Below are 26,824 nucleotides of genomic sequence, written 5' to 3'. Positions count from 1 at the left end.
ACACTTTGGTACCCCTATTTCTGAGAGTGCAGGGCCCCCACTTTGTGAGCGCTCTGCCCTGCAAGTAAAAACTGCAGCGTGTGTGTTTCTACTCTCTGACTCTAAGCTGAAGAAGTGTCTTTAGAATAAATCTCTTGACACTACAAAAACAGAATTTTCCATTTTTATGCTCTTGTCAAATATAAGTTACTAGAAAAATATTGAAAATATTGAAAAACAACAACAATTCGATGCTTAGTTAATTTCCTGCTGTTAAAGATGATATCACTGAAAAAGTACATTTGAAAACCAAACAAGATTTTGAAATCCATAAATATCGATTTTAATCGCTTGCTTGCTTGATTAAAATTAATTCTTCCAGGATGGAGTTACCTTTAAGAGCAAACCTGTTCAGAAAGGCAAATAATCATATGCAGCAGTTTGACCAGAAGGCCTGTTTTTAGCGGAGGTAGCGAAGACATTTAAGTGGGAACTCCAGTCTCATGAAAATGAACTAATGGGCTGCTGTCAGCGCTTGTGAGGCCTGTGCGCAGCGAACCAAAACTCCGTCAGCCCAACGTGAAAAATGCCCGGTTTGCCAGATTATCAGCCCGTGCCCTGCTTGGATCTGATTTTAAACGTGCTTTTGTTTTGTTTTTGCTCGTGCACTGTCTGCGTGTCACACGAGGTTTAATATGAACGATCATATTGGGTGCAGGCCTGCAGCTGAACGGTCCACTCAGAGAGGAAGCTCATCCTCCTTGACCGCTCATCCAACATATCGTGTGCTCGAGTTCATAATTATGCATGGTAATTTTTGAAATTCATACATGCACATGTACGAGTCCAGACGAACTGGTGAAGATGTTTTTCACCTATCTGTATGACACAGTCCTTACCTGTCTGCCACCAATAGAAACAGGTCCGCTGATGCTGCTCCAATCAGGCGCAGATTTTCCCTGTGACGATAAGAAACGTCAGGAGGAGAGGCGGGGCCAATGCGGCCGGGCTGAATTAATAGCTATACACTTATTGAGCATTAAATGCATTAAATTGGGATTTAGTGTCATGGGATGAATTTAATATTTAAATATAAAAATAATAACCGCCAGGCGCACCCTGGGCAGCTCCTTAAAGCTTCTTCTTCTCCTAAATTATCTCCCGCATCCATTCTCTCTCCCTCCATGCTGTGTGTGTGCAGGTAGTGAAGTTGGGGGACTCCCGGGTCATCGAGACGCTGCTGCAAGCGGGGGCAAATCCAAATGTGCCAGATCCCTCCTGCGGTCTCACCGTGACCCACGATGCCGCTCGTGAAGGATTCGTGGATTCTGTGCGCGTGCTGCTAAAATATGGGGCCGATGTTAACATGGCAGATGAAAGAGGTAGGGATGATTTGATTTACTTCTGTTTTGTTTTCTTCTCGCACCTGGTTTTTATTGACCTATAACTCCACATGAAGGTAACCTTCCGCTGCACCTGGCCGCCAGTAAGGGTCACCTGGAGGTTGTCAGGCTGCTCATTGGATACACCGAGAATCGCGGCGTACGTAACAATGACGGACTCACCGCCGAGCAGCTCGCGCGCGGCAATGGCCACACGGACACAGCCACGTTCATCCAAAACCATCAGTGAGTGGACCAAACTGCACCTTACACGAGAAGAGTTTCTGCTCCCAAAATAATATGGGAGGGATTTTTCCTGAGCCCAGTTAAGTCAAAAACACAAAATAAAGGAACAAAACAGATGAAGGCTAATTATTTTACATGTCAGTCCAGTGGTTTGTGCTCTGAATATTTTATAGTTTTGTGAGTTTTAAAGCTTCAGGCGTGAGTTTGTTTTTTCTTGTTTTGTTAGTTTTTGTAATTCTGACCTTATTGGTTTAATTATGAATTACTTAAAATGACATTAGTGGACAAATTCCAGCTGCTGGAGCATAACAGTGAGATGTAAAAAATTATGTCACGTCAATAACACTCATAATGGTCTTAATTTTTTTTTCATCTTTTCAACACTAAAAGATACATATTGTCTCTCTGAAAAATAAAAAATAAAATAACGATAAAACTCAAATAAAATTCAGTTAAATTTAATAATAAATAACACAGGGATGAGTGGTCGTGGATAGAGTGAAACTATTGTTTCTATCAGCTTATAGATTTAATAATAATAATAATAATAATAATGATAATAATAATAATGGATTGCATTTATGCTGAAGCACTATAATCTTTCATTTGTTTCTAGAACCTTTGTGAAACTAAATGAGCAGATTACTGTCTGTTGCCACAACATGAGCTGTGTGTTTAAATCTGCTGCATTTGAGTCATCTTACTTTGCTATTTCATTAACAAATGAAATCCAATTTGTATTCTGTTTTTCTTTAATATTTAGGTGACATTTACAGTCACCTAAGTACAGTTGTGCTTTCACGTGTTTACTAAGCAGAAGTTAGGAAGTAAAGCCATAAGATTTACACTACAAAGAGTAGTGCAAGGAGCAATTTTATACTTATTAAACCAGTATGCACCTTTACAGGCTACACAATGAATCTAAGGATAAACAAGCTGCTTTAAATCATAAACATCGTCATAAACTGCTATGCTCATAGATTAATACAGCAAAGATGTCAAAGCTTTCAGACCAGCCTCAGGAGCTGATACAAACAGATGGGGTACTTTCCAAAGTCACACAACTTACCACAACAGCTACAGAAAGCACCGAGTTACTGTCAACCAAACAATCTACGTGAGCTTTAGCTTGGCCTGAATTTACATGTTAATAGTCAAAGCGTTAAAATCTGTCAATAGACTCTGAGGAAACACACGGAGCTTTGTGAGGCCCGTCCATTGTGTGCCAGAAAACAGCGTTTCTGAATGTAAAGGAAACATAATGCTGCTGTCACCTTTTCTATAAAATTAAAATATTATTTTCTAGTTCACAGATTGAACTGGTTTGTTTGTTTCTTGTGTTTCGTCAGCGAGGCTTTGAACTCTAATAAAGTGCTTCTTTTTGATACTCAGCTCGAAACATTTAACCGAAAGTGAAACTTAAAATCTTTCGCGTGCAGTTTGAAATTAAACGACCGTCTTGTTGTTCAGTTTTCAATAGCAAATATTACACCGAGCTTGTAATAACCCAGTGGTGATACTGTTGTTTAACTTATTCATTACCGGAATTAGAATTATTGCAACCTGTATTTGAAGCAAGGGCGTAGATTTGGCATGGACAGAAGGGACATGTCCCCACCAATAATTTGATCTCTTCGAGTAAAGAAAAACTAACCCGGTAGAAAGAAAAAAAACGATCTGCCAGCGTCTCATTCACCCAGCGGTGCAGAAAGCGTTAAACTACATTCTCTACTGGAGTCCTAGTCATGTGACAAATATGGCCAATGTGATTGGCTGAGCCTTTCAGGGTGCTCCGTTTATTTTTAGCAGCGGCAAATCTGCGCTGCGAGGAGGAGAGGAGGACGGCAGCAAAAAGGAAGAACCTGGATATAAGAAAGTAATTTTCAAAGAAACCTGTAAGTCACTTAAAGCCAAGTTCACTCATAAAATGTGTCCGTCATAATAACGTTACAGCTATGCTAAGCTTTGGCCCACATCAGTCTAAAACTGTATGTAACCATGAATAACGTGTTTTGGAAACTAACTGCACAACATGCAGCACTATTAGTTCTCTCAGTCTCAGAGCAGCATTTCTAATTTTGATTGAAACTGTCAGAGAAAACGGCAGCCTCGAGTAAGCCCGGATATTAGTTTACAGAGGTTGTTAAAATTATATGTCTAACGTTAAATGTTGGTGACACAATAATTTCATCCTAATGGTGCTGACATATTTATAGGGTTAATGTTTGAGACAAAATATCATGAGGTAGTCATGATTTCGCAAATAATCCACCTTGTAGTGCAGTTTGCACAAATTGTTTTAAAAATGCACTCAGCCTACAAACATTACTGACGAGTCAAGATCTGCACAAATTGACAGAAACACTGAAGCAGCTGCACATTTTATTCTTATTGTCATGTATGTCCTATTTGTCAGGTGACAGAAGAACCAACACAAAGAGTAATGGTGACACAAGATCACAGGTGGAATTGATAATTTTGTGGTAATCTTAGACGAGTAGTTTTATGGACAAAAACCACCAGGTCATTCAGTGTTCCCTTAGTGCTAATGTATATAAGAGATGTTGGTGTATTATAACTGAAGTAATGTTGTTAAGTCCTTAAAGTCGTATTCTTTTATTGTCATGACTGTATTTGAAGCTATTTTTATTTTTGTACGATACCTGATTTATATGGAATAATGCTGAAGTAAACTAAAGCCTAAAATACTTAGTCAGTCATTTGTTTAATAGTAATTTAACATTATATAATTCACATATAAAATTATGAATTGTAATTTTAAATGGTTTAAAAGCAGGTAGAATATAGCATATGTAGGCAAATATATTTCTCTTTTTTTTTTTTAATCAAGAAGCAAAGGAAAAAAAGGGGGGGGGGGAAGAAACAGGGCAGGGTCGATGGTTGGATCAAGCGTCCCCACCGATGCCAAAACCAAATCTACGCCCTGTATTTGAAGTGTGTCAGCCTGAACTCGCGAGCTTTGTTTTTTATGTCAATTCGTTATTAGAGGAAACCGGAGGTCGCTGTGTTAAAGCTTCTTTCTGAAATCATCTCAAATCAGATTCCAGTCAGACGTCAGCTCGTCGTTAATGAGCATGCGCATACGCCGCATCTTCTTTAGTTTGTTTGTTTTCTCCGACAGGACCGGACAGCTGAACCTGCAACAGAGCGAGCGCGAGTTTAACTTCACCTCGGGCCTCCGCCACCACAAAGTCCTCGATATGCGTGGGGTTTTTGTTTGTTTTGGGGCGCGTAACTTTAGATTGTGTCTGGGTGCAGATGGAAATAAAACGCACCGCAGACAAAGCTTTCCTTTATGGCGCAAAAGCAATAATTAAGAGATTCACCTTAGACGAGCCTAGGCAAGAATCGATCAATCCGAGACAAATGACAGCGCTGTGGAGGATTAAGGCTGAGCTACAGCGCAACGAACAGTTTAAAGGTGACAAACCAGTTTTTCTTTTGCTTTGGAACAAACAGAGGTTTTAATGTCAGTTAAAATTTATCCCAGGGTTAAAATCAAATTTGCGCTCATGCCTCGTGGAGCTGACGACACAGTGAAAATGTTTAACTTTCTGTAAAACACATTGTAGTTCCACTTATTTTATAATTTTGTCAGGTCTAATTTTAGCATGAATGCAGAGGTTAAATATGTGACATGAGCTTTCACATTTTTCTCCCACAGGTAAGAGGAAAGATGTGATTAAGAGAGCAACTTCTTCTTCTGATCTTTTGTTTCCCGGACATTGAACACGTCTGTACGTGAAAAAAAAAAATAAATTAGCGCTACAAAAACTTGAGAACAAAAATCTGGTATTTATATTCACAGTCTGGTGGAAAGAATACTTAGCAACACTTACTAAATGAGAGAATGTGACTCTTTCATATTGTTATTGAAAACGTGTGAAACTGAGTGCATAAAAGTGTTTTTCATTGTTATTTTTATGCATTCACCAAACTAATACCTTACAAACTGTGAAACAATGCTTCACCATTAGGTGCATCTACACACTTCCAACACTGTCACATAAACATTAACTTCTTTTTGATGCTGCATTTTGTTTGGTGGTGTTATGTTCTGGTCATCAATGAAAGCGCTCAGGAAACGCCTGGCACCTTTGTGTCTGGGCTAACATTTATCTAAAGTTAGTACAAAGTTATGTTACCAAACAGCAAGCATCAAAGTGAATCATCTAATTGTAACCTAAGAACGGTCTTCTGTTTTTTGTGCACACTGCAAATAAATCACATGTGAAATTTTCTTCTTCTGTATTGTCTGTTTTACTATTTTCATTTAGCACATCAGTCATATTTATGCTTACCAACAAGAAAAGGTTTTGCAAGTAACCATTAAAACCTTACTGACCTTCTTTAAGTCTGTAGTAGGTTTTTTAAAAATCCAAAGAATTCCCCTAAAATTCCTGTGAGTTTGGTTTTCTTAATTAGAGGCTCACTCTGGGTTGTGACTAAGCAGAACTTTGTGCAGCTTTGTGCTGAGCAGACATGATTCACTTTCCAGTGTCGGGTGTGGGTGTGTTCGGGGATTTCAACACATCCCTTCATAACTGAAAAGCTGAAGCAACACTCACAGATGTACACAGTGTGGTACATTTGTTATTTTTTGAATATTTGTCGCAGTAAAAACGTTTCAGATGAAAAACATTTTATGTTAGAACACCCAATGAATCCAAGGTCCACAACTGATGATGCGTCTTAAAAAATATTTAATACTTTAGAGATGGCACGATACCACTTTTTTATGCCCGATACCGATATCATAAATTTGGATATCTGCCGATACCGATATGAATCCGATACAGTGTGTTTTTTAATCAATAAAACTGTTTTTTTAATATCTTGCTGCATTTTGTATAAGTTTATACTCAAGTTTAAATAACAACACTAAAGCTATTCTGTTATACCTGTATGTAAAAAATACACTGCGCCCAAAATATTTCATAGTTCACCAACACTGATCAATCTAGTAAACTTAAACCTGCTCCATCCTCCCTATTCTGGTATTTTAAAGAGTACTTAGCAGAAATATTAAGCAACCTAACTAATAGGGCTCTAAAACTCCCAGCAAAAAAAAGAAAAAAAAAGGGAACCACCCTCCACCTTATGATGCTTAATCAACGTAATCAACTTTAATTTGATGCAGTGTGAAAAAAATGCACAGAAATCAATTATTTTTCAAGAATAATTAAATAGATTCAACATCTTTCTTCAACAGAATTGCAGACTGCACAGATGGTATCTCCCCAAAGGAAAAAGTACTATAGCTTACTAGGGTATATTAGACTTAACAGTTACTATATACAGTAATGGACTTCTATATATTTTACATCAGATTAAAACTTTGGGTGTAAGATTCAGATAATTATTTAATAAAAGCTCAACATTTTAAATGAGAATAAGAAAGAAAAGTATGTCTTTGTGCCCCCTTTTCCCTGTTCATGCCCTATCGGCCCCCCTGGCTAAACTTTGCTAGATCCGCCCCTGCACAGTTACCAGCCGTCAGCTTCGTAGAAAAAGATCCTGGTGTAGAAAGTAATATTAAATAAATTCTAACAACAGCTTATCAAGTTTAAACGTGCTGCTGTTGTTCAGCCGCTGGTTTCCTCTTTCTGGCGCAAAGTGAGACAAAAACAAAGAAGAGAGACGGACTCGCGACAGAAAAGCCGATCAGCTGATCATTGATCAGTTTCATGATTGAAGTAGCAGCAAGAAGAGGCAGTCGCTCCATATATTGGTTGTTAAGCTTAACTTGGGAACGCTTTACAGACATTCAGAGATGAACTTACACACTTGCTTTACTTCTCTCTGGGAAAACTTCCTCGGAGATGAAATGCTGGTTTGCTAGCGAGGCTACAAATACACACAGCTGCTCTATCACGTGACCACACGGCTCCGACGTGCTACGGTTATGAGCCGAGTTACGCCGTGTCGCAAGTTTTGTGAGGTGCTTTTTTATATTTAATGTATCGGATTACATTTTTTATTTCTCCCCGATATCAATCCAGTAATTTACGTCAGTATCGGACCGATACCGATGGTCCATCTCTACTTTAAATATTATTCTCTAGGTCTGATTTCTAATCCCTAAACCTAACCAAGGAAATAAAAAGAAACTGGAAAATGAAATAGAAACTGGTGGAAAAATTTGTGATAAAAGGCCGAAACACCCTGTGGCATTCGGGCACACAACTGATGATGTGTCCCGCTGTAAAGCTTCCAGGCTGCTTTTCCTCACAGTAGCCATCCCTCAAGACTTTCCATTTGAAGCAACGCATTATCAGGGGTTGTAAGATCTAGTCCTTTTATTGGATTTATTAGGGAAAAAAGGCTTCCCAAACCTGCATGGCCCTGTGAGAAAAGTACTTCCCCACCAAGAACTTTCACATCACTGTGGAGGAATTTTGGTTCACTATTTTTTGCAGAATCGCTTTTTAGCAGTAATGACCTGTTTAAGCGGCACCAGACCTTCACACTACCACCACCGTGTTTGACTGCTGGCATGGTGTTCTTTTTAGGAAAGGCTGTTAGTTTTACGCCAAGTCTAACGGGACAAAAACACCCAAAAAGTTCAACTTTTATCTCCTTAGTCAATAGAATATTTTCCTGAAGGTCTTGGGAATCATCATGGCGGCCATGGATGCCATTTTTGCCCAGCCCATTTCCTATCATTAAATCATAACCTTTAACGGAAAGAAGTGAGCCCCACAGTTCTGTGTTGTTCTGGGGTGTTTTGTGGCCCGTCATTGCATTCTTGGCTCATGTTTGTTACGCCACTCCTGGGAATGTTCGTCACCGTTCTAGGTTTTACCCATTTGTGGATAATGTACTGTGTGTGGCTGGTGAAATTGAACTCAACTTCCAAAAACAAATGCAGTTAATGCAGTTGGATAGCTTTTTTGCCCTAATAAATGCATTTTGTAATCTAATCTGAAGAATTTATGTGTAACACGTGCAAAAAAAAAAAAAAAAAAAAAACTGTGACCAAGGAGGCAGCAAATACTTTTTCATGGCACTGGAGCTGCTGCCAGGGTTGAATCAGGAAACATGAACTATGGTTCCAGACTAGTGTTGGTGGAAAACGGAAGCTGAATGAGTTACGATGGCACATTTATAACCACAGTTATACTGAAACCAGAGGATATGTGTCGTCTGCTTTTCCACTGCAAGGAGCCGCAGATCAAAACGTGCTTAAGAGCCAGGAGGAAACCAAAGAACCACGATACACACACAGTTCATTTATTAGTTGTGACAATGTACTGGGACAGTTTCTGATACACCTCCTGTAGTCTTCATTACATGACATGTACAATGTCTGACAGCTCAGCAGCAGCATTTGCAGTCTGCCTGTTACCGCCTGTGCTCACATTTTAGCAACAGATATCAACCCTTCACTTATGTGTAACCTAAGGCCATGGAGTTCCACCTTAACGATGGACAATTTAGAACAGAAAAAGTTACGTACATGACAGTACTGTGCAAAAACTAAGCCACCGACCTGCCCACCCACCAAATTTCGCAAAACACAAAAGGTCCTTGAAAAGCATTCACAGATCACAGAGATCTGTATGCGAGGGGAGCTTAAATATCAACCATTTTCTGCAGGATTTACATTTACAGACTCGCTCACATGCTAACGTTAGCTGGGGAAGGACACTGTCAAAGAAAATGTTGTACTTCTTTGTGCTTTTATTGTAAACCTGGTGACTTGGGCAATGGGCATTTTATAATGCGGCAAAGAAATCCCGTACAGAGGACTCAACTCAACGCCAAGAAAATGAGAAAACAAATGCATAGAAACCGAACATTTTAAACTGAAACCAAACATAACTGCACACTCCATCATTACGACCACGTCACACTCTTTCGCCGCCTGTTTTGGAGGACAGGAAGTTGATTTTCCAAGCACATTAAAAAAGCCCAACCTTGTCTACGTTTTAATTTTGCCTTCAGCACAAAGAACAGGGACACAATCCTTGGAATTAATTCAGTAGTTTGGTTAATTTCTATAATAAATTAAGTACTCTGCTCCCGCTCCACAGAGACGGTGGCTTTCATTACAAATAACTGCAGTGGTAAAGAGGATGCACATAAAGCAAATCAGATACTTTACATTCACATAATTACAACTGCATGTGGTCCTCCTGTCTCTGGTCTGATGAGGAAGTGCAAATGTCTCGTGTGTATTTACGGTTTGTTAACTGCTCTACTTGTGCTTTGGCCAATAATGTGACATCTCACTGACCTTAACAGCAAAACTCTACCACAGCCCATTACATCAGCACACGCTGCACTTCCTCTCGTCGCGTCTGTGTTGGTGGTAAACACTGGTTAACAGAGCCCTTATGCTGCCTGACAAAACAAACAGATTTCACAAAGTCACCGAGCTACTGATCTCGTCTTTCTCAGGAAACGTCTGTACAGAGACGACTCGAGGCCCGTCTGAGAACAGGCCTCGGGTACGTGTGCGGAATAAATCGTAAGTTAGCAGTCCAAAGTCTGACGTCCATCTCTGGCAGTCTTAAAATCACACATCTGTTCCTGCAGCAGTTCTTCTGCAGCAGTTTTGACAGAGAGGCATATGGCAGCATTTCTGAAGGATTCAAAAGTCCTCTCTCCTCCGTCCTGCAGCGTGGCGTTACGGTAATCAGGCGTGAGCAGTCCTGCAGTCTCTCTCAGGCTCATTCCAATCACCGCGCCCAAAGTTAAGGAAGAAGGTGCGTGTATCGCAAATTTAAAACCAGACCTTGATAAAGTCTGAACCGTAACGATGAATCCATTGCCTTCGATGTCCCGTTACAACGCCCCTGTGCATTCCACCTCTGTCGTCTTTCCTCAGTCCTGCTTGTCCATACCACAAAAACCCTTCATTCTTCCAGTCCTTTCCCAGATGTAATCCTGTCCAGCAGGCCAACTGAGGAAATTGTGCACACACACACACACACACACACAAATAGACAAACACTTACGTACACCCACACAGAATTCATTGTACATCTTTAACATAATCACTGCTTTTATAATCGCCATCTTACTAATCCAGGATACAGCAAAGATGGAAGTGTTGTGTGTATTTTCATTTTTATGCATAATTCATGTCCGTGTTTGTGTGAGCGTATACATGTGTTTGTGCGCGTCCGGTTTAGTCCAGAGGGGTTTTGTGTCAGTTGGTCTCGTAGGAGGAAAGCAGCGCAGCATCCACAGGCTCCATGCACGAGGGGCAGGTGAAGGATCTCATCAGCCAGTCGTCGATACAGTCCATGTGGTAGATGTGCATGCAGGGCAGGAACCGGATCGGGTCTCCGTAGACAAAGTCCATCATGCAGATGACACATCTGCAACGGTGAACAACATTTGTCTTATTAAAAACACACTAGTCATTTGTAACCCATATCAACTACGCACTGTCACAAGACCCACGTCAGCTGATTTGATCCCCTTCTCCTGATTGGCTCCTTCCACGTCGCGGCAAGTATGAAAACCGGCTGTGGAGGGATACTTGCGGGTTCAACTCCTGCTGTGGCTGTAAGCTTCTGGCGTTTAGAACGGCGTTGGAAAAGAAAGCGTTTTCTCCCCTAAATGCGTCTATAAAATTGTATCACCTCAGCGGTAAGTGTCCTTAATATCTACCAATAACAGCCTTTTTAGTAACCAGTCGATCGTTTTTGCGATTAAAAAATGACTTTGTTCGGCGGCGTTCCCACTGCGAGCAGAACTCCGGTTCGAAAGCTTCTTTTTTTGAACACTTTTATTTACTTAAGCACTTTAATGGGCTTACTTTGAAACAAAGTCCAATTGAATGATTATTGGTATGTGTTGCCTTGAATTCGGCTATGCTGTCTGTTAGACAGTTGTTTTTCTTTATTGTTGTTTTTGTATTTGTTTGTAGCGAACGCTACTGGAATATATAGATTAAGCTACGTAGCCAAGATGATTAATAATTTAACTGTTGAACATTTGTGACTGATGATGATGATGATTCATGATTTGCATTGTTGCATAGAACTGCAGAAAAATGTATTTGATTACCGGTAAATTGAATTGAACTTGATGTGCTATTGGACATTTTTCTGGCCTACAGGTCAGGGTTTTTTCCCCCTTTGATTGATCTTCTTCATATTGAAGTGGCGAGCCGGTAGGACCATTCTTTGTTTTCCCCTCTTTTCCCCCACTTTGCCGTCTTTGGATTACGGACATATTTCCCCATTGTATGAAGCTGGACTCTAAGGAGGAATACCTTAAAAGTGAACTTTAAAAAGAAAAGGACCAAAAAGGACTCTTAACAAAAGGACTCTTGCACAGAAAATCACAGCAATTAATTTTTTAATTAATTGTGGCCATTTATTTATGTTGTGTGTTGTATTAATTATTTTGTCCCATTTCCCCTTTCCCCCATTTATTCAATATATTTTTGGTACAAAATTTTGCAGTCTTTGGTCTCGTCATTCACACCATAAAGAACTACTTCTTCTGCGCGTCAGTCAGTAATCTTGCCCATTGCAATAAAACTAGCCCTTAAATAACTTTGCGTTACACATTGGTTGACCAGCACAACTACACAGGAAACAACAAAACAAGTAAAAAACAAAAAATACACAGACAGACCTTCAACTATGATAAATGATTACTTCTCAATTTAAAGGCACATCCCTGGAATTTGGAATAAAATAAAATGCAGAATAAATAATATGACATTTTTGAGATAAAAAAATAATTATTTAATTCAAAACATTTGATCGAAAAGATTCATCTCTCAGTCAGAACATGCTACATCATGTTTAGGTGGAAGCTAGCGAGCTAACTTCCTGCTAACTTCTAACCCCGTTAAATGTAATAAATCCTGTTTTCATGGATGCCTGGATGTTAAACTTCATTGTTACACCTGGTAAAGCAGCAACGCTGATGATTTTATTACAGATGAAAGAATTTACTCAGTTTAAGCTCTCAGTGATGCTGCAGTGTTTCGTTGGGTCTTTGGGACCTGAAGTTGACAGAGCTCCAGATCCAGGTGACCGCAGGTCAAAATGTCAACCTGTCTTTGTCCCGCAGCAGCCTGGATTCAGTTTGAATATTGCTATGAACTGATAATGATCAGTTTATGCCTTTTATTCACTGTAACATTTAACTTTTGGGTGACGGCACAAAGACAGAGGAGGACAGAGAGGAAGAGAGCAGGTAAGAGTGGACATGTGATCAAATTCACCAAAAATTATAAAGCTGCAGCTTCTGTTTCACCCACATTCACTGATTCATTCATTTGAGATAACTAAGCTGTACTGTTGTCGATGCTCTTATAATAATTATTATAAGATTATATCTTTGTCATTTTCTAGTTTCTAGTCAAGTGAGGAGGATGGAGAGAGAGGATCTACTGCAGTGTCTGTTCTTAGACACTACAATAGGTCCTCCAACTGCCGTATTTTTCAGACTAAAGGCACACTTAAAATCCTTTAATTTCCTCAAAATTTGACAGTGCGCCTTATGGTCCGAAAAATAAGGTAATTATGTTGCTTTTGAAGGTAAAACTAATGTTTATCCAACTGAATTGAGGTTTGCAAATGTCAAAAGGGCTGATTACAGTTGCAAACAGCACATTGCATTAACCCTTTAAGACCTACCATAGAACCAAGTCCACCAGCGCTTATATTATATGTTTACATGCTGTGGAGCCATTTTTGGGAGCATTTCAAGTTGATATACATTAATACAACCATTACAGCCTAAATTTTAATAATATGTCTGCATTAAGTGCATAGTAATTACATAAATTGTAAAAAAGTGCAATAAACTACAAAAAAATTGAAATCGTTTTTGTTTTTTTAACATATATTTCTAGTTAGAGAAATTTAAGAGGCTTATCCCTCAAAACTGTAAATACAAAAAAGTTGCACAAAATAGTTTCCCACCACAGGAAATTTATTTTGAGTGTCTTCATAGTTTTAATTTTGAAATACACCAATTTTTATATACTGCAGGAAAAACGAAAATAAATATTATAATGCAAATTTGCAAAAAAGCAGCATATGCATCAAAATAAACTATTTCCAGCAGTGCAATATGAGTCCTAAGCATCCCAGAAACCACACAGAAAGTCATAAAGTCAAACATGACTTATAAAAACACCAGTATAAGCTCATGAGGCCCTGATGGTAAAATAAAAAACTACATTTCCGCAAAATGACGTCACTTCCGGTTTCGGGCAGGACATGGCGGACATGCGAAAGTTCGCGCTGACGTCTATTCCAACATAGGAAGTGTTACAAACAGCTGATCGGATCGGCAAAGCGTGTTTCTAGAATATTCTGTTTTTGTTGCTGCAAGTGCTTTTTATGCAGTTTTTGCAGCTATATGTGGAAGGAAACTGTGACCGAGGACAAGCTGATGTCTAAGATGTAAGTACAACTCCTCCGGTTTCATATGCAAAAAAAATTATTGCGCTAGCTCACGTGGTTGCAGAGCTACCAGGATTTAAAAATAGTTACGCAAAACAGAGCGTGCTGCTCCGACCGGCTTTAAAGGGTTAATATTAATTACAAGGCACTGCTGAGATTATGATTGGCAGCTGAGCCCCCCTAAAAGTTTGAATCTAGAACTGCCCCTGATAATAATTACAGGACAGCCAATGAGATTTTTACATTTTACACATGTATTCTTACAGTTTAAATGCTCGTGCTGACAGACTCATTTAGTTTACTATAGCAGCATTTCTTTATCACATAGAAAAACTGAGACATGCTGTTGAAATTGCAGTTATCATATTCAGATATCTAAATGTGTAGTACGACTTCTTTACACTGGGTGCCACTTTAACTAAGGCGACCACATGCCACACAGCTCGAGTGCAGCGGCCAGATTCAAGTCCAACCCACAACCACTCGCTGCATGACTTCCCCTCGCTCTCTCCCAGCGCTGCTGTAATTTGACTGCTGCACTAACCAATGACAGAAAAAGCTCCTTTGCACAGACAGAAAGGAGAGTTTTACTTATCCAACCCACCGAAAATCAAAGTGGGCGGCTCCCCCCCAAAAATATCACGGTTTGTGCTGTACTGTAACTACACATCTCTGTATCAAAGCAATGTTTTCATGCTAATAACAAGAATTTATTATATTCTAAATTTCACTGGAACAACATGAAGCTGTGTGGAAAACCAAGCAGTAACTCAGTGAATAAACTCCTGTTTGAAACGTATGTAACTCTGTGTTTGCCCAGTCAGAGCTTCTACTCACTCTCTGATCTTCTTCTCGGATCCATCCCTTCCCGGGTCGTACACGCCCTTTGGGAGGTGCTGGATAAGCCCGATGCGTTGAGCGATTCGGATCTGCTCCTCTTCGGTCAGCTGAGTGACCAGTCGGGTTTGGCTGGGCGTCGGATGGTAGACAGGCACATGGATTTGCTCCTGCAGGAAGAAAAGAGACGACATAAAGAGGCTTAACACTGTTGAGTAACATGAAAGCTGTGGCAGGGGAAGAATTGATGAGAAGTGCAAACGTCTGAAAAATACACCTCAAAGTTGGCCTTTAAAAAACAACAACAAAGTATTGTTTGAGAGGATATCGTCACCGAATCTCTCAGCAGGCTATATTTGTGCTGGATTTACTTTAACAAAGGAAGATTTGGGTCTTCTCACTTTCAAAAAGGAAAGAAAAACTCCTGATTATGGCACAAACTTATTATGTGAGCCGGGACATAAAAATAAACTCTGCCAGTGCAACACTGATGAGGCTTATCACATAAAATCCCTCAGCTTAACAAGCAGACGGGTTCATTCACTTTAGTGCTCTACAAAATCAAAGTACTCGAGTGCAACAAACTCTCCTAATATATAACTGTCAGTGTCGAGAAGCCGGCCCAAAATAAGACTCACATCCTCACAATATCCATCGTCAGTATCTAAAGCAGGCCTGGAAGTCTGGACATGCTGTAAGCTAATGATTTCAGGCAGTAGATGGTAGTGTTTCCACACCTATAAGCCACTGCAGCCGATACCAACACGCGATGGGAAATCTTACTGTTGTTCTAGTTCACATCATTAAAAGTAACTTTATTTATTTAACAGTATTTCTAACTGGTGCACAGTTGCCTAACAAATAAGGATCCCAGCAGGAAACAAATCCATTTGGTTTTTGAGCATTAACAGTTTTTTTAATGCCAATTTAAAGCAGCTCATATTTCTAGCTCAATAATTTTCTGACTCAAACATCAAAGCAGCCTCAGTCGAGAGAAGTGTGAAATGAAAAGTCTGGGATGGGTTTCTTTTCTTGTCTTTGGTTTCTTTAAACACTGGCCTGGAAAACCACATAAGTGAAAGATTAATGTGTCATCAAAGTAACAGCAAGTCAAAGTGAACGGGTTTCAGTATTAAAGAGTCAAAGCAAACATGAGAGGCACAATATCGTCACACCAAAGCATGCACTGTATTCTGACTGTCCTTACAGTGTAACGGTGATGTTACTTCATTTCCTGTTCCAGCGTCAGTCACATCAAACTACGTGCTGCACACAATCACGTTTGTGTAGATTGAGAAACCCTCAGCATAAACAGACACAACCACAGAACCATAAATTCACCAGTAGAAGCTCGGAGCAGACCAACATACCCTGAGTTAGCCATCTGAATGTACCAGGTTCAGAGTGAAAACACTCCTGAACTCTGAGGTATCTGAAACGCAGCATAACCGTGCAGCCTTCTTACTCAGCTCTGAGTTTATCCTGACAACACAATATTTCAGGAAATATTTATATAAAGACTTTCAAGCTTTAAACCAAACCAACCAGCCACAAAGCAAATCACGGCCATAACAACATGTGTTCAGGATCAAAAACTAAAACAAAACAAAAATCCTTTTTCTTGCTGCAGTGTTGTTAAAAACTGAACAGAAAGAGATTTTCTAGTTCATGTTGTGTGTGTGTATGTAAATGATAGCTTAGTTATCCTGACCTCGATCACCGCTCTACCAGTTTCTGACATTTGCATGGTAACAGCGATCTCCACCAATCAGGAATATCACTGTTTAAATTCAGGATTGTGGGTAGTGTAGTGTCTTTCTGTCACCATGCGGTTAAACAAACCACGATTGGTATCATACAAAGCTGTGGTTTCTACAGGTTTCACAGTTTTGTTCTTCATGCTAATCCTTTCTTTGTGCAAGACACTGACTTTCTTAATGACATGTCAGTGTGCTGTCCAGTTCTGTGTAAATAATCATTCTGTACATACGATCATTTTTAATCCTACAACTGTTTATAACTTGCATTAGGGATGCAACTATACCAATTTTTTCAAACCGATACGATACCGATACTTGGATCTGAGTACTTGCCGATACAGAGTACAAAAAACGATACTTCTACCACACACACACACACACAGAGAATTGGAAGACAGGTTTTATTTTATTCTCTGCCGATAAAAAATAAAATCTTAATAAAAATGACCACAAAAAAATTTCAAGTGAAAAATAAGCACTTCTGTTAAATTATTGCAGAGTCTCCACATTGTAATTTTACAAAATATCACTGAACTATTGGCACTGTCTCGAGCTTTCAGAATAATAAATAAACACTTCTGTTTGGAATAAAATAAATACAAATTAGGTTTGCGAATAAAAGAAACTTTTAAATTATTGCAGAGTGTCCATATTGTAAACAAACAAACAAAATAATTATTATTAAATAAATAATAAAATATAAACAATTATAAAATAAATAATAAATAAAATAATAATTGGCCCCCTAGTGGCCAATCTAAAAACTACAACAGAAATGACAAGCCACCCTCTGATTAATGAAATAAGTTGGTATCGGTTCATGGTATCGGTTAACTTTTACGAGTATGAGTACACACACATTTTACAGTATCGGCCCCGATACCAGTATCGGTATCGGTATACCAGTATCGGTGCATCCCTAACTTGCATAGTTCACATTTATAACTGTATATCTCAGATTTCTGTATAGTTTTTATTTCATTTTTATATCCTGTTCATAGCTTGTACTCACTACAGCCTGTACATACTTATAGTTATAGAATATTCATAACATACTTCATAGCGTGTGCATTATAACATACCATAATAGACCCATTTCTGTAAATACTTACATATCTATATTATTGCTAATATATATTGTAATATATCTATATCATGGCTAAAGCATTTCTGAATGGATGCAAACTGCATTTCGTTGCCCTGTACCTGTGCAATGATAATAAAGTTGAATTCTATTCTATTCTACCCAATTAAAATCACAGCTGGAAAGTGGACGACAACATATTCGATTAAACAGATAATGCTTGGAAAAGGCCTCTGTAAGAAGTCAAAGAAGTGTCAAAGGTATTGTAAACGACCTTCAGGGGCGAGATTGCTTTTTTGTTTTGTTTTTAAGCATGAGAGGGAACACACAGACACACAACAACAGTCTACTTTTTAATTTGTTTGAAACGCTATCTTTTAAAGCTAAAGAGTTTTAATGGGACAGATGGAGATGCTAGCTAGCCTCTCAGTCTCTCAGCAGCATTTAACCCATGAGTCAGCATAATTTTAGTAGTCGAGGCTGTCTGCTCCTCCTCTCACAGCCATTTTTTTTAGCCAACTAAAAGCCAGGCAGCGATAATAAAAGCTGCAGACGGGGCCTCTTGGGGAGGGGTGGGGCGGCTAGCAGCAGCTGCACTGTGTGTGTTTAGGGTCCTCAACTGTGCAATGGTCAGCAGTGTAATTGTTGTCATATGTCAGCTGGGCTGACAACTGTTTATTAAGTGACCTCAGTGGTACCAAAAGGGTGAAAGGGGAACTAATGAGGGGGGGTGGACCTTGGTTCTCTCTGCCAAGCATGCTGTAGGTTGCTGAGCCAAGCACACAGCAGCTACAGCAGCGACTGTCAGCCTGCCAGGCTCAGGCTGCTAATGGTGAGCGGGAATCAAGGTGATGGTAGCAAGTAGGGGAAGCAGATGCACACAATAAGTGGAAGGTTTCCAAAAGAAATCAGCTTGGGGGGGGGGGGACTATCTGCATCCTGCATCAAGCTGTAAGGGAAGCAACACCTGAAACATGAAGCGTTCGCAGTCTCTGAAATCTTAGCTCTTCTTCTGTGCCCTGCAAAGTAACAAAATCTCTGAACGAGACCTGCAGACACTTGCACACAACGCAGGGCAGCATGCACGCCGGCAGCAAGAACAATAACGGGGGCCGAATGATGCGCGTTAGCATCACAGGATGCGTTTTGTGGTGCGATAACAGGACGAGACTCAAAGTGTGCCGACACCGGTAAATGACCTCATCAAAGCAGGAAGTTGATCCACCGATGCTGGCCAATGACATTATAACTAATATTAAACACATCCACAAAAAAGAAAAAGAAAAACCCAAACATATGAGAAAAAAATGCCAATATGAAGGGGGGGAAACTAAGTAAACTAAAACAAACACCCTTCATTAGAGCAGCATTACCCAATAATAAAAAATAAAAAAAAGCAGAAGTGCCTTAAATCTTTCTAATGGCTAACTGGGGTAATGACCCTGGCTGAATACACGTATCAAAAATTAGTTTCAGGTCTTAATGAATACAACTGGATGTTAATTCTTATAAATGACGTCCCCATTAGTGTAAAAAAGGGACGAAAAAGCAGTTTCTCTGCAAAAACTGCCCCAGTCAGCTCGACACGTCTGGTTTCTAAAGACAAGCACGTTCAAGGCAAAAACACTCAGCTTGAGGCTTTAATAGGTGATGTCATGTTGGCGACACCCATCTTTAAACACATAGTTTGTACCACAATTTAAAGTCCTGCATGAACATTAGTTATGCCTCTGTAATATACTAATCTGATATACCATCTGATCATCATTACTTGTAGCTCGGCTCTCAGTTTTCAGTCCGAGGAAAATGAGAACGAAACTTTTGGATGAAGTTGTGAAGAGAACAAAAGAATGTACTTGTAGCTGAGTCAGGGCTCTGTGATAAGCTCTGTGTTGGAGGCGAAGCCCACGTCTATGTCACTGACCTGCAGTACAATAACACGCTTGTCAGCGCGGTTTTCTCCACGCCCCCAATGTTTCTGTAACCATATTAGGACAAAATGTAGGTAATCAGAGGCTCCTCCAGTGGGGTTTATTGCCGCCTTCCTTACAAGGCTAAAGATCAACATCATGTAAGAATGAAGTAGTGTAACCCTTACCTTTGATTAAGGCCGAGGACCTAAAGTTTAGCTCATTACCATTATCTGGACACAATGAAGAAGTTACACAATTTTTCCCGTTTTCCTCGACTGCGACACGTGCACACTTTTCTTAGCATGTTTGCGAATGTAGTCTGGGACATTACAATATACAATATTCTATTACATGCACCGAAATCATTCAGAAAAATACTTTTCAGTTATCATTTCTTATTTTTTCTCGGCTCCATCACATTTGAAGGCCAATTAGAAACCAAAGCAATCTGGCTGAGCACACTGTGTTTAAAGCAAACTGCCCTCTCATCCCAACAGTAACGCAGCTGGTTGATAGACTGTGAGAGAGCATATTAAAACCTCATCAGGAGAAACTTTATGACTGGTTCTTATTAGGGGTGGGGGAAAAATCAATACTGTGTAGTATGGTGATATTTTGTTTGCTAATAACGTATTGATACAGGGACAGCAGAAATCGATATTTTGTTACAAAAAGGTTTTTGTGCTCTGACTTCAGAGCATGTTGATCCTTTTTCTGAGCAAGAATCCTGACATTCCTTCACTGTCCAAATGTGTTTAACTTGTTTTTGGCAGCAATAAACATGACAGTTTACTTATTTTAATTTAAGACATGTTTTATTTTAATTAAGTTTAAAACTTTTTTATTTAATGTAAAATTATATTTTGTTTTAATTTACTTTCAAATTCTTCAGTTGCTGAAGGGGCTGCATAGTTTTCATAAACTGCATAGTTCAGAATAGCTATAATTGTACCAGATGGTTGATTCAGTTAAGTTGGACTAGACTGTAATACAAACCGTTCAGTTTGTCAACAATCAAACTGAAATGAGAGAAAGACTGAGTGTGAGACTTTGATATTAGAGAAAATGATGATTGATAAAGTTTACCTTTATGTACAGAATCTGAATATCGCAAAATATTTAAAAAAAATTGCAATAATATCGTATCGTGGGATGTATGGTGATTCCCACCTCTAGTTCTTATTTGACATGTTTCCGATCCTCTTTGATCCTCCTGTGCTGACAGACTGAAGGCAGAAATATATCACCTGCATTAGATTTGCAGACAGATGGGTGACAAATTTAAACCTGAGATCGTTGACATAATTTTATACAAAAAACACTAAAATTGATCATGACTCCAACAACAAAGAGTGAAAATTTCAAAGTCTGCAAAGTGTCTCAGCCAATAAGATTTAGCTATGAATCTGAAAGTAGGACATAGGCCAGACTAAATGTGATCAATAAAAACACTTGTCACTGCTTCTATCAGGACACTCTGGTGTTACAGCCGAGAGTGCACACACATATGCACAAACCCCCCCTCTAAAACACACAGGGGTGCCTTATCTCCTGTGGTCCAGACCGAGATGAGTCAGCTCCTGTCTCGCCAGCTGCTGTCCAAATCACCACAGTCGACACACACACGCCGTCTGCAATACGCCCGTCTGCACACAAATACGCAGGCATGAGCTTACAGCTACAGCCCAATATTAAGAACACACACTGAACTGCACCTCCCTCTCCTTTGTTTCACAGTTTATGAAAACAACTGACGCAGACACACAATGACTCGTTTTGTTTTGACGAGAATTTTAATGGTATGCTAGGCCCAAGTGGCCGGCTCACAGGACTCGTGTCACCTACTTAGCTTTCTAAACCCATCCATCGCCCATCTATAGCCAGTGACAGCACAGACTGCACATTCTTACATTTGGCCTTTAAAGTAATATTATACTAGGAGTATTTCCTTATCCTAAACAATCTGAGGAAAATTTAATGGGTGTGGGACAATTTATACTTTAATGTATCCTTTTCCAATACTGCTCCAAACAATTTGACTCAGTAGCGTCACTACTTCATAACTATTTCTGGTGGCATTTGAAAGAATGAGGGAAGTATACAGGAGTTGCAGAGATGAAGAAACTCACAGCGGGAGGAGGGCAAGCAAATGCATCCATCCATTTTCTGCTACTCATCCAGAGTCAGGTCACAGGGGCAGCAGCCTAGACAAAGAAACCCAGACCTCCCTCTCTCCAACCACCAGCTCATCCAGAGGAGCACAGGGACGTTCTTAAGACACCCAAGAGACAATTTCTGTAGCATGTCCTGGGTTCAACCTGGGGCCTCCTCCCAGAAGGAAATGCCTGGAACACCTCACTCAGGAGGCATCCTCGCCAGATGCCAGAAAGACCTCAAATGACTGAACTCTTCAACTTAATTCTAAGGAAGAGGGCAGGCTCTTCCTAGAAAGCTCATTTTCACCGTTTGTATCCTCAACCTCGTTCTTCCGATCACTACCTTGCTTGTGACCATAGGTGAGGATAAGGATGTAGCTCAACTGCTTTGCTTTTATGTCCAGCTCTCTTCATCACAATACCACATCCACATCGCTGCATATGCAACCCCAATCCGTCAATCCCCCCCATTCCTGTCACTCGAGAACAAGACCCGAAAATACTTAAACTCCTCACTTAGGGGACTGACTTGTCCCTGACCCAAAGTGGAGACTCCAGTCTTTTCTATCTGAGAACCATGGACTTGGAGGTGTTAACTCTCATTCCAGCCACACTGGGCAGTGAACCAGCTCCCCTGCTAGCTGGAGGCAACCACCTGATCAAGACAACAAAACCACATCGCCTACGAAAAGCAGAGGCGAGATCCTGATACACCAAAGTGTAAGCCTTCCATCACTTAGCGCTGTTCATAAATATTTTCAGTTGGATGTAACACAGGATAAAAGTTTTTTATTTTTCACCTGTGGCCTGAGTGTCTGTGGAGAAGCAGGGACCGGTGACCCTACACCCTTCTTGCAGCTGTAAATAAACGCTGATTAGTGCATCCAATAGCACTCTTCCTCTCACCTCCCAACCATGGCCCATGTCTGCCCCTCCATGAGCCTGGCTCCTCCATCAGCCTCTTCATGTTAAATTGAAGTTCTTCCTCTCCGCTATTGCCAAATGTTTGCTAACAAGGATCACCGGATCCCTGGATTTCTAACTATAATTTTATACACAAACACTAAATGACTGAGCATGTTTTGGATCAAAACTCACAAACAAAATCTAACCGAGTCACCTGACAAAGGTCAAGTACAAGTGACAATGTTTTTGGAATGTAATTTAAAGGAAATGTGTAACGTCCCACCAAGAGAGCTCGAGGCACTTGTGAAATTTCTAAAATAGAGTGAATTTGTTCTTGTGACATGTGGTGGGTCAACATCTTACTAAAGGTATTTGGGTTTATTTTGTTGTTGTTTTTTTTGTTTTTTTGTTGTTGTTGGTTTTTTTTTTTTTTTGGGGGGGGGGGGGTCCATCTGTATGTGTAATGTAACAATTATAAAAACGAATCCCACATTCCTCTTTACAGGGATTTTGCAAAAATTAGCCACAACATTATACCCCAGAGGTAACTTGAGAGAGGAATTGGAATAAAAATTAACAAAAAAAACAAAATTCCCTGAAAAGGGATTATAATAGTATCTTAACCATTTTATGGTTCTCTATAGCAGCGGTCCCCAACCCCCGGGCATCGGACCGGTACCGGTCTGTGAGTCGTTTGGTACCGGGCCGCGAGAGTTGAGGCTCAGGTGTGAAATGTATAGTTTTCAGGGTTTTTATCGGTTTTCAGCGTTATTTTGTTATCGTTTTTATCGTTTACTCGGTTTTCCTGGGTCTTTTCATGTGTGTTATGAATAACTCTTCTTTTTTTGGTACCAGTACTAGTTTTATTTTGTTGTATTTATCCGCGACACCTTAAAGGCCGGTCCATGAAAATATTGTCGGGCATAAACAGGTCCGTGGTGCAAAAAAGGTTGGAGACCGCTGCTCTATAGCATCTATGTGAAGTGTCCACATATGGAGTTATGAATGTCAGATCTGTGCACTGTCTTCATAAGCCATGAAGTTATTCAACAGCCCCAAATGCAGGCTGCCACCATACAGTCGACAGAGCCAGTTCTTTGGAAATCACTGCTGTCTGTGGATACAGAGCATTCATGATCCAATCAGTTTAACATGCAGACAACCTCAAGAGGTTGTTTAGAATCGATGGGGAAACATCTGAAGAGTAGTTTCTTATAAAATGTTGCATTTGTTACAGATGTGCATGGACACAATTTACAGTTTCCAGGTTGGCTAAAACTCAGGCTAGGTATAACTGAAGCTACAGACAGAAACGAAGTGTTAACGAATCTTAAATTGGAGACAAATCCATTAATCATTTCCTGTTTTTCAATTTAAGCGCTTCAGTGGGCATCCTAACCAAAGTGTGCTGATTAGACTGTTATGTCTCGAGTATGGCCCACATATGAAAATGCCAGAAGGCAACACAATTAAAACATTTAATTACATTAGAGCCATCAACAACAGTTCCAGTGTGACAGATTGCTTTTCATCGATTAAATAAATCCTTGTCAATGCTTATTTGACAACTACACAAAAGCTTCCCTTTCTGATTCATTTTGAAGCAGAAGCACAGCTATAGCTCATATTGTCCTTGTTTTGGATTTCACTGTTGCCACAGCCAGCATCAAGTTTTGCACCATGACTTGCAAATCTCACCCTCTGTATGGAGGACAGACCTCCAGGCACTATCCAGAGTACATATTTGCACTCAGCAGCATGTGAAAGCTTTCACAAATGCAACAAATTAAATTTTAAATGGAGCATTTGGGAGAATTTAATACCCGTTCCACCACAAATTCCCAAAGCGTGTTGATGCCGAACAAAAAATGTGTGGTGAAGGTGCCAATTACTGTGGTCACCAAGGAGAAGCTGGCTGTTCTGAAAGAGTTCTTTATAAGGAGGCTTTAACTAGTTAGTTAACCCTCTTGAGAAACTCTGCCAGTATAAACACACTGAACAACACTGAAAGCTTAGTGAGAGCTCTTCCAGAGGGCCCCTAGCAAAGATTGTGTGGTTTATTACAACATTCATCATCTATGATAACACAGCTGACTGCGCTGACCTAATTACACACTGGTGTATGCTGGACAGAGCTCACACAAGGACATGAACAGGGGAAAAATACTCAACCTGTCCAAATATAATATTGACCGACTCAGACACAGCGTCTAAGAAATGACAAAGCTTATAAATGAGAGGTTGAATGTGTTTGGGCCAAGTTTCCATGTCCCAATTCTGGTTGTCTGATAGGAAGCTACTTGCCATAGCGGGAAACAGATGCTCTTCATGCAACCCCAAACTGAACAGGGTCTTCTCCCAGAAACAAACCAGGGATCTTTAGCTTGTTAGACAAATGTGCTAATAGCTCCTTTGTTGTTTTGTACATTCCCCTCTTTTGTTTTTAACACCAAATGTACAAAATTCATTGTAGTTCTACCAATTCATATGAAGATCTATAAAAAACTAAATTTACCTAAAGATTTCCTGATGAAGCTCAATTAGATTTCCAAATAATGCACCAATAATCAGTGTTCGTGTTTGTATATTCACATAATTTCAAAAACATTACTTTTCAAGATCCAGCTAGAAAGCCCTTGATGTTAATTTTTCTTTTTAAATGTTACGACAACTTGGCAAAGTCTCTCCTTTAGGTTTTCACCCCTAGTGTGATGAAAATAAAACATGCTTGCGTGAATATAATATTACATTATGTAGCGTCCTACAACACAAGCTCTCCTTCTGTACCGACCTGATGTCACCTTTAGTTTACCATGCTTTAGAAAAATCCTTATCTTAAATCTACAGATAAGGCACGGCTTAACCTAGTAACAGCAAACTGTCTGCCAAGGCTTACATAACACATACCAGCCGTCTCTTAACATTGAACTTGCTGGTCTGTGTTATAGAGAAAATACAAAGGAAAGATAAGAAACACCATGCATCATATTTACAGTTACAGTATGTCCTGGTCTGTTTGTGGATGATCTAATTCAAGAAATAAGGTCGTCATACAAAGTTGTTGCCCTGAAGGAGATTAGTCAAAAGAAGCAATAAAGTTATGAAAGTCACCAAGTCATAATTCTCCTACACATGGACAACTGGGCTCTGTTTCAAGTTCACTGTTAATGTGTACCACAGGCCATAACAGATTTATGTGCTGACTTACATGATAAATGATTTGGTTCAGAGTTTCTGAATGAGCAAGCCGTGCTGCTATTGTATCAGTGAAGCCTGAATCAAGATATGACTTCAGGGAATTGACGGACAGAGGCAGGACCATCGGACTGAACAAAGCGGATTAGTGTCAATGCTATGAAGGGACAGGGTCACTGAGTCGTTCTGCCGCCCAAGGGTGATGTTGGATCTGCAAACAGCTGATCTTGCCTTCAGCTGCATAAAGGCAGACGTTTTTGGGCCGAACCCGTCACACATTATCCGACATTGTCCACGCTTCAGGTATTTCATGAATTTTGCTCATGGCAAAACATATCTACGAGCTCATTTTCCCTGAAACTGTTGGTGAAAGTTACCTGATAGGGGGGCGGTGGCTCCTGATCGGGATCAGCACCATCTCCGTAGCTGGCCCGGTCCGACTGAGATTCATGTAGCAAAGAAATGTCATCCGATGTGGGAGATTTCAGACAGTTTCCCATCTCCTCCCTCTTCAATCAAACTCTCCCCTCTGTCGTCTTCGCTTTACTAATTTCAAGGGTCACTTTCACAGACAATGGGAGAGGAGAAAAAGGCGTCGATGGGGCGTTTTTTCCATACACAGCTGACGATTCTCCTTCCCAGACGACAGGAGGGCTGTCCAGTTTAACAACAACAAAACATCGCTCGGCTAGCTGCTAGCCACACAAAGAGCTAGCCTGCTAACACCAGCTAGCATTCGAACGGGAACATCTAATCGCTTAGCTAAAAATAAATAAATAAATTCAGAGCTGAAACAGCCAGCTAGAATTGTATGTTTATTGACGCATCGAAGGGAAGGAAAATTCAATACCCCTCAACGCAAATCACAACGCTAACAGCAGTTTTCCTGACGCGGACCTCTATGTCTGAAGGGGACTTTCCAGTTTGCAGACAGCAGCCGAACAACGAAAGCTGGTGAT

General features: G+C 40.1%; 2 protein-coding genes across 2 annotated transcripts in view; one reads left to right on the top strand and one right to left on the bottom strand.

The window, feature by feature from the left end:
* cdkn2c (cyclin-dependent kinase inhibitor 2C (p18, inhibits CDK4)) overlaps positions 1-10,560 on the top strand; it is a 14,128-nt gene extending 3,568 nt beyond the window's left edge. The window contains exons 3-5 of the mRNA XM_085151316.1: positions 1,181-1,361; positions 1,439-1,607; positions 5,293-10,560. Of these exons, the coding sequence (XP_085007442.1) occupies positions 1,181-1,361; positions 1,439-1,607; positions 5,293-5,296 (354 nt within the window). The 3' untranslated portion in view covers positions 5,297-10,560. The remainder of the gene's footprint in view (positions 1-1,180; positions 1,362-1,438; positions 1,608-5,292) is intronic.
* Positions 8,841-26,824, bottom strand: rnf11b (ring finger protein 11b). Its single transcript, XM_085151317.1, has 4 exons — positions 26,243-26,824; positions 14,852-15,021; positions 10,744-10,957; positions 8,841-10,536 (listed from the first exon to the last, which is right to left on the bottom strand). Exons 1-3 carry the CDS (start codon positions 26,363-26,365, stop codon positions 10,786-10,788), a joined length of 465 nt encoding a protein of 154 aa, XP_085007443.1. The 5' UTR covers positions 26,366-26,824; the 3' UTR covers positions 8,841-10,536; positions 10,744-10,785.

Source organism: Neolamprologus multifasciatus, chromosome 23 (genome assembly GCF_963576455.1).
Source record: "Neolamprologus multifasciatus chromosome 23, fNeoMul1.2, whole genome shotgun sequence".
Taxonomy (NCBI): Eukaryota; Metazoa; Chordata; class Actinopteri; order Cichliformes; family Cichlidae; genus Neolamprologus; species Neolamprologus multifasciatus.
Note: the sequence above shows the minus strand (reverse complement) of the source record. Positions and strands in the feature narration are given on the sequence as shown.

What these genes read in the sequence shown, in the direction of transcription:
- rnf11b (XM_085151317.1), bottom strand. Translation starts at nt 26,365, where the DNA reads ATGGGAAACTGTCTGAAATCTCCCACATCGGATGACATTTCTTTGCTA. An exon ending in AGCCACCGCCCCCCTATCAG is followed by an intron (nt 15,022 to 26,242) that starts GTAACTTTCACC and finishes TTCTTCCTGCAG; the next exon opens with GAGCAAATCCATGTGCCTGT. An exon ending in TCCGAGAAGAAGATCAGAGA is followed by an intron (nt 10,958 to 14,851) that starts GTGAGTAGAAGC and finishes TCACCGTTGCAG; the next exon opens with ATGTGTCATCTGCATGATGG.